This window comes from Salvia hispanica, chromosome 3 (genome assembly GCF_029641045.1).
Source record: "Salvia hispanica isolate PSC_SH4W2 chromosome 3, Shi_PSC_v1, whole genome shotgun sequence".
NCBI lineage: Eukaryota > Viridiplantae > Streptophyta > Magnoliopsida > Lamiales > Lamiaceae > Salvia > Salvia hispanica.
The window spans coordinates 1,279,393-1,300,730 of record NC_142694.1 but is presented as its reverse complement, the minus strand read 5'-3'; the positions used below and the strand labels follow the sequence as shown (position 1 = coordinate 1,300,730).

The 21,338-nt window shown below is 35.7% G+C and overlaps 3 protein-coding genes and 1 pseudogene across 3 annotated transcripts; 3 read left to right on the top strand and 1 right to left on the bottom strand.

The window, feature by feature from the left end:
• Positions 1-447: 447 nt before the first annotated feature.
• LOC148929875 (putative disease resistance protein RXW24L) lies at positions 448-4,911 on the top strand. Its single transcript, XM_089067814.1, has 4 exons — positions 448-876; positions 2,145-2,623; positions 2,903-3,140; positions 3,230-4,911. The coding sequence occupies exons 1-4, from the start codon at positions 473-475 to the stop codon at positions 4,728-4,730; spliced, it is 2,622 nt and encodes an 873-aa protein (XP_088923940.1). The 5' UTR covers positions 448-472; the 3' UTR covers positions 4,731-4,911.
• A 2,738-nt stretch (positions 4,912-7,649) lies between these two features.
• LOC148929873 (F-box protein CPR1-like) lies at positions 7,650-14,976 on the top strand. Its single transcript, XM_089068631.1, has 3 exons — positions 7,650-8,199; positions 8,232-8,573; positions 14,849-14,976. Exons 1-3 carry the CDS (start codon positions 7,656-7,658, stop codon positions 14,974-14,976), a joined length of 1,014 nt encoding a protein of 337 aa, XP_088924757.1. The 5' UTR covers positions 7,650-7,655.
• On the top strand, positions 12,006-14,558 carry LOC148929874 (uncharacterized; annotated as a pseudogene).
• A 1,651-nt stretch (positions 14,977-16,627) lies between the features above and the next one.
• Positions 16,628-19,159, bottom strand: LOC125187757 (salviol synthase-like). The gene is made up of 2 exons (XM_089067223.1): positions 18,235-19,159; positions 16,628-17,462 (listed from the first exon to the last, which is right to left on the bottom strand). The coding sequence occupies exons 1-2, from the start codon at positions 19,120-19,122 to the stop codon at positions 16,848-16,850; spliced, it is 1,503 nt and encodes a 500-aa protein (XP_088923349.1). The 5' UTR covers positions 19,123-19,159; the 3' UTR covers positions 16,628-16,847.
• Positions 19,160-21,338: the final 2,179 nt, after the last annotated feature.

Sequence of the window (21,338 nt, the reverse complement as noted above, 5' to 3'; positions counted from 1 at the left end):
CTTTTACCATTTTTGGTAGTGAACCACATATTCCACCAACTCATTCCTACTCACATTTTATTATAAAAGTAATACTTTAAAAGTAGGACTCGTATTCCACCAATTTTTTCAACTCACTTTTCATTACATTTATTAAAATCCGTGGGTGGGACTATCTTTGTGGGATGGATGGAGTAAAAGTGAAAGGTGACAAATTTTTAGAAACGGATGAAAATGGAAATAAGTGACAAATTTCAGGGACGGAGGGAGTACTATTTTTTTTCCAATTTGAACACTCATAGCCTATATTTTTGACTTTTGAGTCGTGCCCATGCCTAAAATAAGATCACCATGATATTGAAATTTGGTGAAGGTGGAATACTAAGTCAAAGTCAACTCTCATCTTAAATGCATATAAAAAAACTCAATGAATAAGCAATCTCCAATTCACCAAACTTGATCCAAATCAAAGAGGCCAAAATCATCGACGGACATGGCGGCGGTGCACACGGCGGCGCTAAAGCTCGGCGATTTGCTGACGGAGAAGGAGGATTTTTTACGAGGCGGCGGCGCAGTCGGAGAGGTCCGGCAGCTGAAAGAAGAGCTCATAGGGGTGCAGCGATTCCTACGAGACGCGTCGGAAAAGCAAGCAAGCGACGTGGCGGTACGCGATTGGATAACCGAGACGAGAGAGGCGGCGCACGACGCGGACGACGCCGTGGAGGCGTTTGTTTTTAAGGTGGAGAGAGGGAGAATGACGCTCGCGAGCGTCGCGGCTTCTCTTAAGCATAAGTATCAGCTTAAAAAGTTTAGGAGATTGGTCGGTTCGATCCGGAAGAGGCTCCGGGAGATCGACGGCCGGCGTTCGAGCTGCCGGATTCAAGATCTTGGCGATAGGTAAGCAATTAAATTGTTGAATATTTTGCAAAAATTATGAAATTTCTACTTTTAAAATATACTATTAATAAATGATTAGTACTAAGGAGTATGCTATATTTTTGGGCACATGTGGTTGTCTATCTCAAATTTGGTGTCCTATTTTGTGTCCCATTTTTAATTTTTTACTACATTTTGGCCATTTCTTTAATGATTACTTAATAGTTAAATACTATGGTTTAGAATGATTTTAAGATTATTAATTACTCCTTCCGTCCCACATAATTTTACACACTTTGACCCGGCACGAATTTTAAGAAATATAATGGAAAGTGAGTTGAAATAGTTGGTGGGATGCGGGTCCTATTTTTAAAGTATTACTCCCTCCGTTCCATAGTAATGGAGGCGTTTCTTTTCGGCACGTAGATTAAGAAAAACTGTGTTAGGTGAGTTAAATAAAGTGAGAATAAAATGGAAAATGAAAAAGGTAGAGAGAGAAGAGAGAAAAAAGTAAGAGATAGTAAAGTAAGTGTGGAAAAATGTGTTGACTTTTACTAAAAAGGAAAATGACTCTATTACTATGGAACGTACCAAAATGGTAAAATGACTCTATTACTATGGAACGGAGGAAGTAGTTTTATAATAAAATGTGAGTAGGAGTGAGTTAGTGGAATATGGAGTCCACTACCAAAAATGGTAAAAGTAAAATGGGTAAAATTATGTGGGACGGCCCAAAATGGAAACTGGATAAAATTACGTGGGACGGAGGGAATAGGGGATTTATAATTATTATTTCATGTTTAATTTGTATTTTCTTAGTCAAAAGGCCTACTTTTGTTGATCATTGTATTTAATCTTTTAAATTTTGATTTTTGTTATTTTATTTTAATCATGGTTTACTATTTAATTGAAGTTCTTACTATATGGAATACTTAATATAAGATCATCTCCAACTATTTATACCAAACTCAAATCTATTTTCGAGTATACGCCGCACCAAAATGTAGTTTATTTCAATCATTTATACCAAATTCAAAATTTACACCATTTTTGAGTTTTTGTCTCACAAATTTTTTGCAGTAATACCATATTTGGTGTTGTTTCACAAAAAACACCAAAAATGGGTTTAAATTTGGTGTATAGTTGGAGAAGATTTATACATTAAATCTCATTTTTGGAGTTCGGTTGGAGATGGTCTAAGTAAATTAGTAAAATTATTATTTTTACAATTTATTAATAGTGGGTTAGTTGGATTTGAAATAAAAAAAAACGGTCAATTGGATTTTCAGGCCCAGCAACGGGGCAGACTTCTTGTCTAACAGATCACGAAGATTGTCTCAGTGGCAAAAAGACAAACAGTTGGTGGGCATTGAAAAAGACGTGGAAATCCTCCTCGAGAAGGCAATCTTGTGTGAGGGAGATGACCTTCTCATCTCCGCCATCACAGGCGACGCCGGCAGCGGGAAATCCGCCCTCGCGAGGAGCGTATTCAACCACGCGGCGGTGGGCGAAGCATTTGAGCGGCGCGGGTGGGTGGCGGTTTCAAAGGAAGTGAGGGTGAGAGACATAATCAAGGAGCTCTGCGTGCAGATGAAGAGCACAGAGACGATGGAGTGGGAATTGAATGTTATGGATAGATTAGAATTGCCGCAGCTTCAGCAAAGCCTCTACAAGCGCCTCGAGGGGAAAAGGCATTTCATAGTTTTCGACAACATGCGCGGCGACGAGGACTGGGCTGAGACGCTTGGCCACGCTCTCCCCGGCGATGGTAAGTTTCCGTTCAATTGCATGCTGTGATATTCGTTTTGATTTCGAAAACTATCATTATCTGTTTCAATTACTGTAAGATGGATGAAATCGTTTGGTTGTTATGACTAATTATCATGTGAGATTCAGTCTCGTGAACCAAATGATAAGTTTCAATGTAAAATCGATAAAGTAGACACATTGATAAGCTTCGATGTTCAAATTAAGCGATATTCTTGTTTGTCGAATCGTTTTAATGCGAGCTAGTTTTACTCATCAATCTAAGTTTTTCGTCCGACAGTTAACGGATGTAGGTTTCTTCTTACGGTGCCTAATCCACTTTCGGAAGACGAGGATGGATACGTTCATACCATGAAATGCTTAGACTCGGACGAGAGCTGGCTCTTGTTTCTCAACACTGTCTCGGACGGGAAGGATCTAGAAGATTTGTCGGATATAGGCCGACAAATCTTGAGCAAATGCAACGGCCTTCCGTTAGCAATCACCTTGGTAGGAGGCCTACTCACGAAGCTACAAAGGTTCGAATATGTTTATTTATTTTATATGTTTATGGTTAATTTTTATGATTTTTGAAGTTTGATTTGATTTGGTTTATTTTCCTGCATAGGTCCATTTCTGAATGGGAGAAATTTCTTGAAGAAATCAGATGTAGCGATGGTAATATACAGGAAATCCTCGATCTAAGCTACCAATATCTGTCTCCGGAGCTAAAATCATGCTTCCTCTGTCTCGGCTTCTTTGAGCCTGGCGCTACGATCAGCGCCAGAAAGCTCGTTGATCTGTGGGTTTCGGAAGGGATCATCACCGAAGAAGCGGGAAAAACAAGAGACGAGACCGCGATGGCGTTTCTAGAAGAGCTGGCTGATCGCAGTCTGGTTGAAATCAAGGAAATATCCTTCGATGATCATATAAAAAGCTGCGTCGTTCATGATCTGGTCAGAGATATGTCGGTGAGAATTGCGGAAGATGAAATAAGATTCGAAAGGGAGTCTTCAGACAAATCCGGCCGCTGCCACCGTGTCCTGAACTGCAGCCAGGGGAGATTCAACGGTTCTATTTACGGAAACAAACAGATCCGGTCCCTAGTGGTCCGCCGTGGGGCCCAGCCGTATCTGTTTGATGCGGCGTTTTCGTCTTACTGGATGAGCTTTCAGCTCCTGAGGATTCTCGACTTCGAAGGGTGTGTGGAGATGAAGCAGCTTCCGACTCCAATAGGCGTGTTGTTCGGGTTGAGGTATCTGAGTGTGAGAGATACCGGAATCTCAGAGATCCCGAGGTGGCTTCCCAGGCTTGTCAACCTCGAGATCCTCGACATGAGGGGGCTCTCGGGGATTGACATGTCCAATGTTTTAGGGAAAATGCGGCGGCTGAGGCGGCTCTACGCGTCTTCTTTCTATTTCGGGAAAGTCCCGGAGATAACCGGTTTGAAGTCACTGGAGAAGCTGAGCTATGTGAATTTCAACGAATCAGACATCGGAGAAGTAGCAAAGATGACTAGTCTTTCCGAATTGGGGATAAATCTGTTTCGAATCTTCGATGCAAACTGGCTTTTTCACTTGTTAGGGAGACTGGAGAATCTTGTGAATCTGAAGTTGAATTATGTCAAGAACTTGAGTCTGGACTCTCTCGGGAGTATGCATCGTCTCACGAGGCTCAAGATTCACGGTGAAGTACCTACGATGCCCTCGGCCTTCCCTCCGAATCTCTCCCATCTGACTCTGGAATGGCTGCGTGTGAGGGAGGATCCGATGCCGTTGCTGGGGAAGCTCGAGAAGCTGGAGTGTCTCAAGATGGACGGCGCCTTTGAGGGGTCCGAGATGGTGGTGGCGAGTGACGGGTTTCGGAAGCTTCGGGTGCTTGTTTTGAAGTGTATGAGTACGCTGGTGAGGGTGGTGGTGGAGGAAGGCGCGTTGGCGGAGCTCAGACGAGTGGTGATCGAGCGGTGCTCGGGTTTGGAGGGGTTGCCGGAGGAGATGGTGAGGAATGTGGAGGAGTTGAAGGTTGTGGCGAGTAAGAGAGTTGCGGCTAGGTTGAGGGGTGAAGATTCGGACATGATTTGTAATGTTCGTTTTGTGCATATAGTTGATGATTCGGGTGCAGATTACTGATTAGGTAGGAGAAGATATTTCTGTGAAATTATTTGGAAAATTAAGTATCGAAATGTACTTAGTTTTAAATTATCTTAGTTTTAGATCTAATAAGTTCTTTTAGATAAATAGTAGACTTAGAAACTAGAAAAATATAAGAAAATATTTTTGATGAATAGTAATAATGGATAATTTTTGACTACATATATATACAATAAGTAATATTCCTAAACAAACATCTTATGGGATATTCTCCAACTCTTCTAAATGTTAAAGAAGAAGCATCTCAAGTCTTGGAACGATAAAGATGGATCCCGCTTTTTTGGTCCAATATTTTAGGCTAGGACACAAAAATAATCTCTGGTCCAATATTTTAGGCTAGGACACAAAAACATTCTCAAGAATTTTAGTCTTGGTGAGATCAGCTCTTTTTTTTGGACTTGGAATTTAAATCTGTGTCCGCGCCGAAATGCGAAAAGGAAGTTCTCTATTGACATTTTTTTTGAACTTGGAATTTAAATCTGTGTCCGCGCCGAAATGCGAAAAGGAAGTTCTCTATTGACATTGATACGCTTTAAATAACTTTGACCTAAGTTACTCAACTATACATTGATTTTGACGTACTATTCTTGTTCAAGCTACGTATACATATACACATCCAAAGACACTCCTTGAGACCTAAGTTACTCTTAACTATACTTTCACCACACTTATTCTAGTTACTTTTACAACACTAGACAATGTGGGCTATCTCATATTTATAGTATTTTCTAAGTCGGTCAAGAACCGACTATCATAAACTAGAAAATTTAGTGGCACAAGTTCAACCTAATTCTTTAATAATTTCTAGGAACTAAATTAATTATATGGAACTAGATAATTCTAGCTCATTTCACCTTCCAGGCTGTTCTAGAAGTCGGTGGAGATTTCTAGACAAGGCCTAATATACAACCTTAATCCACATCAACAAATTCTACAAAAGTATCTTGTAACAATTATCATTAAATTGCATTTCGCGGATTATTGAAATTGGAATCAAATTCTGATTAATTATCATAATTCCATTTCAGCAATAAAAACTGATGAAAGATTTGATCCTTCCACTTTTCCAAAAAACTTAAAATTCAATTTTGATTTTGCTCATAATGGAGTGGAATTCTAATCTATATTTCATTTATTACTCCCTCTCTTTTTTATTCCTATTAAAGCATTTTTGGTTTTGAGAAAATGAATGACCATTGCATAAATGGCTTATTTATGGTTAAGTAGAGTTTTAAGATTTTGTTTAATTAAGATAGAATCCGTAAGATATTTATCTTACTTTAGAAAATTTTGGGACATTAAGAAGTATGGAGTGGATGATTCATGGGTGTCGTTTCGTCTTCCTCATCTGAACAAACCGGGATCGACTTATATGTCTTGGGTGATTGAAAAAGGAGAGGTGAAGAATTCTCGACGTGACAACGTTGGCGATTGTGGTCAAGCATGTTGCTACATTGAGAGTTTGGTGCCACCAATTTCCGAAAACAAATGGTTGAACTAATTAACTTGGAGCCGATTTCCAATATATTGTGTTGACATTTTTAGTGTATTTTGTGTTTATATATATGAGAGTGTTAGGTACCACCACCTCTTAAAATAACACCATACCACCATTCTTAACCAATCATTTGTACACGTGGACGAATAATCAGCTGCCACGTGGCAAAAAAAAACCCTAAAAAACATGGCCAGCAATATGCTACACTGTATACAACAATTTTTCTCGCCAACAATATCCAACAAGCTATATAATAATCTACAAATTACTGTATAGCGTTTATAATATTGTTGTGTAGCGTTTATAATATTGGTGTATATAACAATCTACAAATTACTGTATAGCGTTTATAATATTGTTGTGTAGCGTTTATAATATTGGTGTATATGTGGTGTCACGGTGTTACTTTAAGAGGTGTTGTCATTTTGATACAAACCTAGAAGATATAATTTAAGATGATTGGATTGTGGCTCTAACATTGTTTAAAGATACGCCATAATCATACACAATAAGATGCGGTGGAATACATTCCAAAATTTTATTTTACCTATTTTAATTTCAATACATTTACCATAATGATATTTTTTCTTATAGATTCGTGCCAGTTTGTTTCCTTTAAACATTTATTTTACAGATTACGATTTCCAAACTTATTTTACTTATTTCTCAAAATCTTATTACTTATTTTAATTTCAATATATTTGATACGTATCGTATCTGGGCGATCAGTAAAGGATTCCAAGGGGGAGGATCGTTCGCGGAGATTTTCTCCATCGAGCAGCCGCCGCCGTCCACTAGGGTTTTGGATTGATAAATTCGCAGAGAAAGTAAATAGCAAGGTAAAAGACGGAAAAAGATAATTATAATATTATTGATTGATTCCATAAAATGAAGTCTCCTACGCATATTTATAATATACGGGGATACAATAAAAGTCCTATTAAAATAGAGTAAATCCTACTAAAATAGAGTAAATCAACTCTAATAATATCCTAAGCATTAAGATATGGTAAATTAATAAACTATGGAAAAGATAAGGTAAATCAATGCTAAATGAATAATAAGATATGGAGGATATTCCCGAAGATATGCTCGTATCAATATTCCAAAACATTCCATTACCATAGTGATATTTTTTCTTATAGGATTTCGTGTCAATTTGTTTTCTTTAAACACTTTTATTTTACAAGTTAAGATTTCCGATACTTATTATTCTGATATTACCATAAATTATCTATTCACATTTTTCTTTTTTTTTTTCACATAAAACGTGTCATATTTTTTAAAAAGATTCAATCTCGCATTAATATAAATATATTATTTTTTCTATTTTCATTTAACACACAAAACAATTTCTCTTAAAATCCCGTGCCAAAATGGCCGACGAAAATCACCGCAGCAGCAGGATGGATACTCTCCATCTCCCCGACGAAATCGCCGGAGAAATACTGTCGAGACTTCCGGTGAAATCGCTGTTGAGATTCAGGTGCGTTTCGAAATCATGGCGCCGTTTAATTGGTTGCAAACAATTCATCAAACACCATCTCCATATATCACGACGCCGCCCAAATTCTGAGCGTCATCAAGTCATCTTTCTATACCGTGCAATAAACCCTAATTTCGACTTCAAGCGATGCTCTATGCAATCCTACAAGGATGATCCATCTGTTAATCCTCTCCCCATCTGCGATCCGATCAACGATCATCTCACCGCTAGTAGTGAAATCATAGGCCATTCCAGTGGGCTGGTTTGCATTTATAATAAACCGATGTCTCTCCTTTTGTGGAACCCCGCCACTAGAATCTCAGTCCAATTGCCTGAGCTAGACTGCGGCGGTCGTATCATAAAATGCGGGATAGGTTGGGATGGGGAGAGAGATGCGTTCAAGGTGTTTGTTGTTTTGTCTGTGAAGAATGATAGTAGCAAAATGATGGGTAGCATTTACAGCAGCGAGACGAATTCATGGAAAGCGATAGAGGAGAGACGAACTCATGGAAAGCGATAGAGGAGTACGGGAGTGTTCATTTGTATGATTGGATTGGGGATTTTTTTTGTGGGAGGATGCATTGGGTTTTGAGAAGTGGATGGATTGAGACGTTCGCCCTGAAGAGCGAGGTGTTTGGGAGGATAGAGCTTCCCGAGATTGTGAATGGATTGTATCCGGGGTTAGATGCGGATGTTGACCGAGGGGAGTGCCTGAGCTTGGTGTACTATGATCAGAACTGTGATTATGTAATGAGAAAAATTTGGGAGATGAAGAAATATGGGGTGGATGATTCATGGGTGCCTCTTCGTCTTCCTCATGTGAAGCAACCGCAATCGGCTTACGTTTCTTGGAGGGTTGTAAATGGAGAGGTGGAGTATTATTCACCTCACAACATTGTTGATTGTCGTCAATCATATTCCTACATTGAGAGTTTGGTGCCACCAGTTTGGGAGTAGATTCTTGGTTTATTTATGTTGGTAGTACAAGATATCTTTATCTTTTCAAGCTAGATTAGTTTAAGTATTAGGATTTGGTTTGGTGTTCATATTTTAACTTTTAATTTTGTTTTATTTTGTTGGTATGAGATATTTTTATGATCTAATTTCATGCTTAAGTATTTATAATTTGGTTTGATTTTCATATTTAATTTTACTAGTTTAGGATTTGATGGAGATGTGCAATATTTAGTTGTTCTATGATTTGGTTTATCTAATTAAAAGTTAACAATAATTTGGCATAAGTTGTTAAGGACTACATATGACTAGATTTCTAATTTGGCTACGAACTTAAAATTTGGTCGCAAAAACCGTAAACTTTGATTGTGGTTAGGATTTCTTCACCATTAAATCATACTCATTCCATCCATAAAAAATATTAAATTCGCTCGATTAATACATATCTACTGGTACAAAAGTTTTAAGTGATATCTTTACACAATTTTCTCTCTTCCTATTAAATTTAATATTATTTAAATAATCATTTTTCCATAATAAATTACCACATAAACCAAAGACTGTTTAAACTAGCAACCGCCGCTGCAGATGGATACTCTCCATCTTCCCGCCGTACAATTGTGGTCTAAAAGGAACAAGGATGGGAATGTGGAGGTGTTGAAGGTTGTGGCAAGCAAGAAAATCGCGGCTAGGGTGAGGGGTGAAGATTCCCACGTGATTCGCAATGTTCGTTTTGTGGACATAATCGATACAACGAGTGAATATCGATCGCAGTGTGGATCACCTACAACTTTTCCTACGCCATGCCCTACTCCACCCCTCACAAACATAAAATATGATAGTGGGCCCATTAATTATGTTTGTGAGAGTTGAAGTAGGAGATGGCGTAGGAAAAGTCGTAGGTGATCTCCACTTGATCGATAGCGTATACCAAATTTTGAACATGAATTCATATAAAATTATATTTAATTTGATATAAAATTTAAAATATCAAAACATTTTTTTGGGGGGAAGAAATGAGTATGGGCTAGCCCAAAATTGGCCCATAAGAGAAGGGAAATGGACTTGAGCTGGGGTAAATCTAAGATCGGCTCAGGCCCAAGCCCATTAAAAGCCCATACCTAATTGAGTAAGTCGGTAAAGAAATTACTCCATGTAAGAATTGAATATGTCGATTTTTGTTTACTTTGGTGATACTTTTGGGCCTTAGCAAGATCTCTTTGGGCCTACTAATACTGCATATAGTTGAGCCCATTTGGTTGTATGTACACAATTATCTGCTTAAAGAATAAATTATGTTAGGTAAATCAAATTTTGGTGATTTAACTGCTAATTTATGGCTACAGAATAAAGTTAAGGCAGTATATATAATTCTAAGAGTTACCTATTAGTTTCGAGTCGAAATATATTATAATTTGAATATAACCCGAATATGTTTTTTTATAAAACCAATATAAAAAATTAGGGCTCATATTATTTCACTAATTTTTCTAATTTATTACTTTTTACATTTCTTAAAATTCGCACTCACAACAAATATGACTCTTATTATGAAACGGAAGTAGTTCCTAAGAAGAGTCACATGCTTAGAGAAGATTGAGACAAAAGTAGTACTCCCTCCGTCCCATAAAATATGTCACACTTGTGGGATAGCACGAGATTTTAGGAGGTTTTGTTTGATGTGTTAGGTGAAAAGTGAAAATAGTAATATTTATATTAATGTGAGAGAAAACTTTTTTCAGAAAATGAAATGTGATATTTTTTATGGGATAAACTAGAAAGAAAAGTGTGACATATTTTATGGGACGGAGGAGTACCTAAGAAGAGTCACATGCTTAGAGAAGATTGAGACAATATTTTAAAGGGTAAATATATTGCTACAATTATGTAAAGAAATCACATCATACCTCGAATTGTACAAACGTTATAAGACATCCACTTGCTTCAAAAACGCGTTAATCATCCACGCTAGATACTCCCTCCGTTCCCGAATACCTGACACGGTTTGATTCGGCACGGGTTTTAAGAAATATAATGGAAAGTGGGTTGAAAAAGTTGGTGGGATATGGGTCCTACTTTTAAAGTATTAGTTTTATAATAAATGTGAGTAGGAATGCGTTAGTGGAATATGAAGTCCACTACCAAAAATGGAAAAAGTGAACTGTGTCAAGTATTCGGGGACGGACCGAAATGGCAAACTGTGTCAAGTATTCGGGTACGGAGGGAGTAGTTGACATTTCGATATACATTTGATTTAAGGTTTATTTGTATTATTTAATTTCTTTTTAAAATTTAAAATCTCGCTGCACTATAGTGTGAACTGTATTAATTTTTTCTTTTTATGACTGTCCAATGACGAAGAAGGAAAAATTAACCAAAAATTAGGGGATTGATAAGAAATTTGTATATATTTATTGTCCAATTTGAACACTAATAGCCTATAATTTTGACTTTTGAGTCGTGCCCATGGCTTAAATAAAATGTGAAGGTGGAATATTAAGTCAAGTGGTAGAAGATCTTGTTGAGCACCATGCATTATTTGGAAAATTTAAGTTTTCAAATGTATTTGTTTCAAATTATCTTAATGTTAGATCTAATAAGAGTACTATAATAAAAATTTTATCTAGAAGACACTTATACAAACTAGAAAAATATAAGAAAGTTTTTTGATGAATAGTAGTACTATTTATCCTTAATAATTCCGGATCGTTCCACAACCTGACGTTACCAATAAATCATATACTATAGTAATAAATTCATTGTGGGGTAAAGCGGTTACTAATGGTTCACATTGATTTTATTTAAATATAAATAATTTAGCGGAAAATGTGCACCTCCCAATAAATGCATACCTCCCAAATCAAAAAATTACATCGTAGTAAATAACAAACACCTTTCAAAATTTTAAAAATAATCAAGATATTTCAAATATTCATAAATGTCCCAAATGCGACGTTGAGTTGACTCATTGTGATGACACGAACGATAACATAACGTCATTTTATATTAAGGCTAAAAACTATAAAATAAAAAAAATATGTACTGAAAAATTGGTGGGATGTACAATTGATTTTTTTTAAAAATTCATAATTAATTATTCAAATTTGGAAAGATACTGCTATTTTTCATGATTTTATTTCCAATTAAAGTTTTTATTTAAAAATCCAACGGCAGATTCTTTTCCAAAATTAAAAATAATTCACCTAGAGCACTAAATACGCATATCCTAATTTTCCTTTCCTGATTTTTCTCGCCTAATTTAAATCGCAATTTGTATCAATTCAGAGGTTACAAAATAAAAGAAAAAAGTGGATGAATGGAATTTGGACACAGAGGCGATGTGATGAAGAAAAGGACAAGTTTTGGATTAAGTGTTGCAGATGAAAAGATTAACTCATTGATATGCTGTCTGAAGATGATTATTTTCTTGTTTCTTCACCATTCTTTGATCATTCTCTTCAATCCTCCATTTCAGGTTCTACTATATTTCTCAATTCTTTATCCTTAATTTTATACTACAATGTTTTGAAAATTCTAATACTTGAAATTCAATAGAACTTGAAAGAATGGAACAAAAAGAGAAGAATCTATTCTATGGCAATTCAGAAGAATCTAGACCAAGTTTTCTTAGAAGAAGCTTAGCATGGGACAGCGCCTTCGATAGTTCAGGTACATGCGAACGCAGAAATTTTTTTCGGTGGAAACTGAATAATTTATATTTCGTATTCGAAATGTTGATAGGAGAATTTTTTCTATGATTTATTTTGATGATAATGTCTTGTAACAATATCAAATATTTGATTATTTTATAAAAATACTTTTGGTACAATAATTTACATTGTAATAAAAATTATATTTACATTGTTTTGATGATAGGGGATTTATGTACAATGATTTACATTAATTGTCACAATAAAAATTATATTTTTTGAGTAGGGGCTTGAGCATCAATTTTCCGGATTTTCACATTATGTGCAATAGATATTTTTTAAATTTTTAATAATTTTATTCTAATTATTGAATTATATTATTGTAACATCAGCAGGAGTTCTGGATCAAGAGGAGCTCTTGTTCATAAACAATGGAGCCAGTGAGACCAGTCTGCTACCTGCTAATCATGAGGTCCGAAATCGAATATATGAACCCGAATCCACTCCGAATTCTGCAGGCTGGTTTGAGCTTCAACCATCATTCATTGAATCTATGACAAGCAAATCTTTGCCCTTGAATGTGGTTGAAAGAAACAGTTCAAAATCTGGATTAAAACCTATTGTCCAATGTAAGTTATGCAAACATGATCATTAAATTACTAGTACTTTCTTGTTTGAGCATAATTATATTTACAAAATGTTTGTTTTTTTGCAGCTTCAAGGAAAGGAGATAAGTTGTGTAAAAACAAGGTTGTTTGAGTGATTTTAGCATCCATTTTAATTTTGTCTAGAATGAAAATGTTTTATTCTTTTTTTATAGATGAAAACTAATCCAGCTTCAATTGGAAAAAGCATCAATGTAGAGAGTGATGGAAAGATGAAAAAAGAGGTAAATTGAATACATATTTGTTGTCTATTTTCTTATCAAATAAAAAAACTTATTTTTTTACAACTGATTTGCTCTCTATAGTCATCAATCAGAAGAGCATCATGCAACAAGAATTTGCCAAGAATATCAAACCTCAGCATGGATAATAAATCCATGAAAACCAGTCTAGGTAATTCTTAACGTCTTATTCTCTTCTCGTTAAAACACTCAACCATTTTCTCTCCGCTTTAAGTATTCAACAACTATGCTTAAAATCCCGTAAAGTGGTAATCTTGAATGGGACGAAGGTAGTACTATTTTATGATCTAATTTATTTTATTTGAATCTTTAATAGGGCAAGGTTTGGTGATACAAGAAAAACCTACTAACAAGTCACCATTATCATCAAATGTTCAACCTTTTACCTCTCTTATCAACCAAATTCTCTCCTATCTTTTCACCAACACCTTCTACCCTTTCCAGAAGAAAATCTGAATTAAAAAAACCTCAGAGTTCTGCTCCAGTTAGGAAAAATTGGAATTGGAACAATAGTGCTTCAACTCATTCAACCGTGTCCCGACAATCTCAAGCACTCTCATCACCTGTCCATAAGCAGCGAAGATCCGTGGACTCGAAGGATGTGAAAGAAGCATCAAATATGAGGCTTCTGGACTCCGGCCGCCTTCACCCTGCCACAGATTCTTCGATGAGGTTCGTTTCCCAATAAATATTGATGGATTGTATGTCTATAGGTTTACTATTGAGATAAAATCCATTTACATGATTAAGTTCGGTCAAATTCTGACCAGGTTTGAAAATCGAATATTAAATCATAAAGTATCATTTCTTCACAACTGTCTCATCCGTGTACAATACGAAGTCTTCTGATTATATCATTAAAAAATCGTTGTTGTACACGGATGAGATAATTGCAAAAACCTGACCTAATAGTCTGTTTTACAGCTTTTGACTATAATTTGACCAAATTTCGTGATTTTAATACATATGTTCCCTTTACTACTAAATTTACTAATGAATTAAATTGGGAATGTAGAGCACTCCACAGCAAGCAGAAAGAAGCAGAAAAGTGCCTCAGAGAGATCACAAAAACCCTAGCTCCGAATCGGCTAAAAGTGGTGCTTCCACCATCGATAATCTCTGCACAAGTTTCGAGGGTTTTGCTCTCAAAGGCGAGAGAAATTCAAGAACGACGTCGTTGAAGCCCTGCCGGAGAACTCCTCTGGCAGACAGATCATCGAAATGCAATTTCAGTGGAGCATTTGCATCGCCGTTGATGGAACCGAAGAAGGAGAAGATAGTGAGGATGGCTTCACCAGTTAGACATGTCTAGTCATATTACAAATTAAGAATATTGAAAGTTGTTTGTTACAAACAATTTTATCAAGATGTGTTATGTCAATTTTATCACAAACATATGTGTTTATAAGAGAATAAATTTATGGGACACATTTTGCCACCCCTAGATAAGCCTATTGGTAAAATTCTAACGTGGTATTAGAAATGGGACATATGATATGAACTGTGATTTTGCAATGAGAAAAATTTGGGAGATGAAGAAATATGGGGAGGATGATTCATGGGTGTCGTTTCATCTTCCTCATCTAAACGAACGGGGATCACCTTACATGTATTGGATGATCGAAAAGGGAGAAGTGAAGTTTTCTCGACGTGACAACATTGTCGATTGTGGTCAAGCATCTTGCTACATTGAGAGTTTGGTGCCACCAGTTTCTGAAAACAATGGTTGAACCAATTGACAACTTGGAGTCGATTTTCAATATACTGTGTTGACATTTTTAATATATTTTAAGTTTATATATATAATGAACTTATATGTAGCTATGGAAAACATAAAAGTTATTACTCCCTCCGTTCTATAATAATAGAGTAATTTTGCCAATTTTATAGTAATAGAGTTATTTTGTCATTTCGGTACGTTTAGAGTCATTTCTCTTTTTAGTAAAAGTCAACGCATTTTTCTATACTTATTTTATTATTTCTTACTTTTTTCTCTCTTCATCTCTCTACCTTTTTCATTTTCCACTTTATTCTTCCTTTACTTAACTCACTTAACACAATTTTTCGTTACTATGGAAACGGAGGGAGTACTACGTATTGATTTAGTTTTGTACTATAATATCGAATATTTAATTATTTTTGTGTGATTTAAATCTATCAATGATAAGTGCGATTGTTATTAAATACATATGTCATTGCTAACAAATTTGTGGCTTAAGACTCCTCTAATTATTTTAATTAACTGTTAAATTTGTGATTATGTGAACACGAATATCTTGCTGCTCTGTTTATTTTTATACACTGTTAAATTCGTGGCTTCTTTTTCCATAGCTCCAACACATAAGTGTAGGCACCTGAAAATCCGAACAAAATCGGACAGAATCGGCACGGCGGAGGAACAGACGACGGAGAAATGGCGATAGTGGCGGACGCAGAAATGAATGGGAGTAGGGGCTAAATTCTCAAATTAATTTTACCTTAAAAATAAATTTGTAGGTAACTTAGATTATTAATAGGGGCTTTCATATAATAATGTGTATAGAATATGAATAAATTTTAGAACTTTATAGTAAAAAACAATTAAAAAAATGAATTCATTAGAGGCTAAAGCTCCTCCCCGTTAAGTGTAGGTGAAGTGAGATTATATGATGGTTGTGAGGTAGGGTTTTGGTATTAGAGATTTTGTGAAAACAAATTGGGCTGCCACTTTTTAATTAATTGGGCCTTTGTTAGATCTATTTAAACCCAATATCCCAATATCTACTTCTTTCCTCACTTACATTTGGACCACGTGCTCACCCTAGCATTTCATATATCCCACTAATAATAACACATTTCTTATTTGATTTTAGACAATATTATTTAGTATGTCTAGTAAATAGATAATGATATAAAAATAATAATAAAATAAAAAGAATAGTGAAATGAGTATCTTTTCAATTTTATATAATTTTCATTCAAAGTACTCCAATATGCATGTTATATAAATTATCCTGGAAAAAATGAGTGAAAAGATTTGTATTCCACTCTCTTCCATCAAAGAAAACACGCGTAAGAAAAAAGGAATAAATTATGGAATAGAAGAAAGGAGAGAGTAAGTAAGATAAGTAAAGAGATCGTAACCTAGCTAGCTAAACTCTTTGTTGTTCAATACTACCTCCGTCCCTGAAAATAGTGATACAGTTTATTATTTCGGTCCGTCCCTGAAAATTTGATACACTTCACTTTTACCATTTTTGGTAGTGGACCCCATATTCCACTAACTCATTTCTACTCACATTTTATTATAAAACTAATACTTTAAAAGTAGGACCCACATCCCACATACTTTTTCAACTCACTTTCCATTACATTTCTTAAAACTCGTGTCGGGTCAAAGTGTAGCAAATTTTGGGGGACGGAGGTAGTATAAAATATATTATGATAATTGTTTATATATATAGATGCTAAAACCTATGCGGTTCGACTCTCTTGAGCGGTCCGAGGAGGAACCGACAAAGAAAACCCGAAGCTTATAATCCGCTCGACTCTATTACATTAACTTATGGATAATTATGAAAATATTATACAACATATCAAACCAGATATTTTTTTTTTTTAATTACTGTGGCAAAGGCCTCTTAACAATAGGAATGACACTAAGATCAAATTTCCTCTTCCCCGGCAAACCCCACGATTCCATCATATCCAGATCTTCTGGTTTGATTCCATCAGGAAGAATCCAATCAAAATGGTAGAGAAGCATCGCCAGTTGAAGCTCCACATTCGCAATCCCAAACCCTATCGCGGGGCAAATCCTCCTTCCACCACCAAAAGGGATGTATTCGAACGTTTTCGCCTTGAAATCTATTGTTTTTCCAAGAAATCTTTCTGGTTCAAACCTCTCTGGATCCTCCCAGTGCTTGGGATCCCTTCCGATCGCCCAGGCATTCACCAGCACCCATGTTTTGGCCGGGATTTGGTATTTCCCAATCACGCAGTGCTCTGTGCTTTCTCTTGGGAGCAAGAGAGGGCCGGGTGGGTGCAGCCGGAGAGTCTCTTTGATGACGGATTTGAGGTATTTTAGCTCATGAAGTCCGCTTTCGTCTACTTGGTTTTTGCCATCGAATACGCCTCTCACCTCCTCTTGTGCCTTCATCAGAACCCTAGGGTTCTTGAGCATCTCTGCCATTGCCCAGTCTGTAGCTGTGGTTGATGACTCAACTCCAGCGCCATCCTGTTTATTTATTGTCCAAATTGTGGTTCATGCGTATATTTATATATTGAATTGTTGCAACAAAAACAAGACTCTTTCTAATTTATAAAATAGTACTCCTTCCGTCCCACTTAAAATGCAACATTTAGAAATCGGCATGAGATTTTATATAGTGTTGTTTGTGAGTTAATGAATAGAGGGTTAAGTAAGAGAGATGAAAAAGTAAGATAGAGTTGTTTCTGTTTTAGGAAACATTTCATTTTTAATGGGATAGTCAAAAAAGGAAAACGTTTCATTTTTAATGGGACAGAGAAAGTAACTTATAAAATTTGGTCAAATTCTAGTTAGATACTACTTCTGTCCCTGAAAATTTGATACAGTTTACCATTTCGGTCCGTCCCTGAAAATTTGATGCACTTCACTTTTACCATTTTTGGTAGTGGACCCCATACTCCACTAACTCATTCCTACTCACATTTTATTATAAAACTAATACTTTAAAAGTAGGATCCACATCCCACCAACTTTTTCAACTCACTTTCTATTACATTTCTTAAAACCCGTGTCGGGTCAAAGTGTAGCAAATTTTGGGGGACGGAGGTAGTACTATATTAAACAATATGGTAAAGTTCAAATTTGAATTTTTCCTGCAATTTTAAAAATCAACTAAAATCCATATCATAAAATTTGTATTTCTTAAAAAATAAGGTTATTTACATTTAATATATTGTTAAAGTTTTTTAAACCAGGTTATTTGACTTATAATTGCGAACAAATACAAACTTCATCATACCATTAAAACAGACTTGATATTGTCAGTTGTTAACAGAATTTGAAGCGATCCATCGCCTTGCAACCCGAGAAGAACGTCGAGCAGATCACAATCACCGTTTCCACGGACAACGTGAGCTTTTCTCCGTTCCTCGATGATGCTCCCCGTTATCCTATCCAACTGCCGATGATGCCTCTCGATCTTCCTCTTCATCCCACTGAAGATCCTCAGCAATCTCAACGAAGGATACACATCCACCAGATTAAAGCACGTGATGAACTCTTTCGCCTCTTTGATTATGGAGCTCAATTCAAGCACCTCTCCACCGCCCTTCTTGCCATACGCCGCCCTGATCATGATGTTCAGATTCGTGTTGCCGATGTTTTCCGTTAGATTGACCGCCGATCCTGCTTTCTCCGCCACCGATTTGCAGAGATCCGACGCCTCCTCCTCTCTGATCGCCCGGAACGACAGCACGCGCTTCGCCGTGAAGAGGTGGAGGGTGCAGATCCTGCGGAGCTGCCGCCAGTAGTCGCCGTAGGGAGAGGAGGCGATGTTGGTGCTCCCGTAGCCGTTGATCTCTGTGACGAGGAGGGAAGGCCGGGAGGCGAAGGCGGCGTCGTTTGATTTCAGGAAGTGTTCCGCGGTTTCGGGAGAGGAGGCGACGAGGGCGTCGATTTCGCCGAGCTTTAGGTGCATCAGGGGTCCGTGTTTGGTGGCGAGGTCAGCTAGGACGCGGTGGGGCGGGGCCGAGCCGGAGAGGAGATGCAAGTTACCTATAAAAGGCAACTTGCGAGGCCCCGGAGGGAGGTTTGGGTTTGAACACTTGGTGGTTCTGAAAAGCACGAACACGAACACCAACACGAAAGTCGAAATAAGAAAGGGGGTAAATGAGGAGTCGAAGTCCATGATACTTGTAGAAATTGCACTTAGTGACTTGGTTCTTTGTTTATGATGTATTTATAGGGGAAGGGGATGGATCTTCTATTCTATAGATTTTGTGTCTCATTAGTAATTTTACTATTTTAATCATGTCCCACTTAGAGTGGTACGAAGGGATGATACAGACTAAATAAGAGAAGGGTCATCATTCTGAATCGGCCCCAAACATATTCGTTGGTCACAACGAGTGTTCTTTGTCTGGTCATCAGGGCTCGCAATGTAAACACCAATGATATGGACTAAACAGGAGAACTCATCCCAAAAGATTAGGATGTTAGGAGCGAGAGGTCATTTAGTTTATATACCCTTCACCATTGAGTCTGTAACAGAGTACTCCCTCCGTCCGAACTAAGTTGAATCGTATTCCTTTTTGAGATGTCCCAACTAATTTGAATCATTTCTTTTTTTACATAAACACAAAACATCGAATCACTCTTACTTTATTCAATCACCTACTTTACGCTCTTTTTATCTTTCCTATTTTTCAATACAATTTCTTAATCTCCGTGTCCAAAAATTTGGAGTCAACTTAGTTGGGATAGAGGGAGTATTAGTTATGTAATAAAATGTGAGTATAAATGAGTTAGTGAAATGTGAAATCTAATACTAAAGTAATAAAAAGTAAGTGTGACAAGTAATATCCGAAGGACAAAAAAGAAATTAATGACAAGTAATGGTGAACGGATCCATCCCATTTAAGATGCCCTTTTTTCATTTTAGATTTGTCAAACTCAAGATGTTCATTTGCTGTATATCGAAATAAAATTTTCTTTTATGTTTACTTATTAATATATTCAATCACTTTTTCCAAGCTATGTCATCAAACTTAACTATTCCATTTATTCACATGTCATTCAAGGATGTGGCTATCTTGAATAAAAGGAAGAGAGTAATAATTATGAGTGGAATATAGTGTCTATTTATCAAAAATAATAAAAGTGAAATAGTATGACGTAAGTGATACTCCCTCCGTCCACAAAAAATAGTCTCATTTGTGACGACACGAATTTTAATGAAAAATTGATAAAGTAAGAGAGGTGAGAAGAAGTGGGTAAAGTAAGAGAAATTAAGAGAAAAAGTAGGTAAAGTAGGAGAGATGAGGGAGAAAAAGTAGGTAAAGTGGGAGAAAAAGTAAGAAGTATGTGAGAGAATCTTTCTATTTTCAAAAAATAAGACTATTTTTCATGGACATCCCAAAGTGACAAAATAAAATTATTTTTCGTAGGTGAAAGGAGTATAATTTTTTGCAGCCTAATAAGTCAATTGACGCACGTAGTATTATAATGTAAATATATTTTATTTAACGTAATCAAATCATACCTCGAATAATACAAATGATACCAAATATCCAATTAAAAATTTCAATTTAGGTTTGTCCTAATTAAGGTCTTTATTTATTATATATAGAAATAAAATTTTCTTTTATGTCTACTTATAAAAATATTAAATAACTTTTTCTATTCTATTTTATTACATTTAACTATTCCATAATATAGCGTCTATTTATCAAAACTAATAAAAGTGAAATATGAAAAGGCGACATAATTTTGCAGCCTCATAAGTCAATTGACGCACATAGTATTATAGTGTAAATATATTCTATTTAAAATAAGGAAAATGAATTTTTGACATAATGGCAATCCGATAATGAGGACTAAATAGTAATTGTATATTATATTAATATTTTTATTTAAAGTTATGTTATGTTTATATACGTTATTACCCTTTACATTAAATTTTTCATTCATATACCTAATTTAAGGACATTGCTCTAATTATGCGCATTTTAATTCTTTTGTTAACATGCAACCCATATATTTATGATTGACATTTTTTTTATCTCATATTTCTATTCATTTATTACATTATAATTATATTTTAATAATTTTTAATATTGATAAATTTAATTTTTTTTTTCACTTTTTATTCACAAGATTCTTTATAACATATTAGAGTTTTTAGCTCAATTCACTATAACATGCTATAGATTAAAATTTGATATATGATGTAATAATACTAACTGAGATTAAGATTTTGATTTTAAAAAATATAATAATTTAAATTCTTAAAATATGGAATGTTAATATTGAACCTCAATAAAAAATAATTATACGTTCTTAACTTTTAATATTTTAAAGATATGTGGACTATATTTTCTTTTTTTCTTAATAAATTCACTACAA

Bases quoted from the DNA above. Each gene is read 5' to 3' on its own strand.
- LOC125187757 (XM_089067223.1), bottom strand. From the start codon at position 19,122: ATGGACTTCGACTCCTCATTTACCCCCTTTCTTATTTCGACTTTCGTG. The intron at 17,463-18,234 runs GTATGATGAAGT...ATAAATAAACAG, and splicing joins ATATCAAGTCTGTTTTAATG to GATGGCGCTGGAGTTGAGTC.
- LOC148929873 (XM_089068631.1), top strand. From the start codon at position 7,656: ATGGATACTCTCCATCTCCCCGACGAAATCGCCGGAGAAATACTGTCG. The intron at 8,200-8,231 runs GCGAGACGAATT...GCGATAGAGGAG, and splicing joins GATGGGTAGCATTTACAGCA to AGACGAACTCATGGAAAGCG. The intron at 8,574-14,848 runs CTTACGTTTCTT...AACGGGGATCAC, and splicing joins TGTGAAGCAACCGCAATCGG to CTTACATGTATTGGATGATC.
- LOC148929875 (XM_089067814.1), top strand. From the start codon at position 473: ATGGCGGCGGTGCACACGGCGGCGCTAAAGCTCGGCGATTTGCTGACG. The intron at 2,624-2,902 runs GTAAGTTTCCGT...TTCGTCCGACAG, and splicing joins CCACGCTCTCCCCGGCGATG to TTAACGGATGTAGGTTTCTT. The intron at 3,141-3,229 runs GTTCGAATATGT...TTTCCTGCATAG, and splicing joins CTACTCACGAAGCTACAAAG to GTCCATTTCTGAATGGGAGA.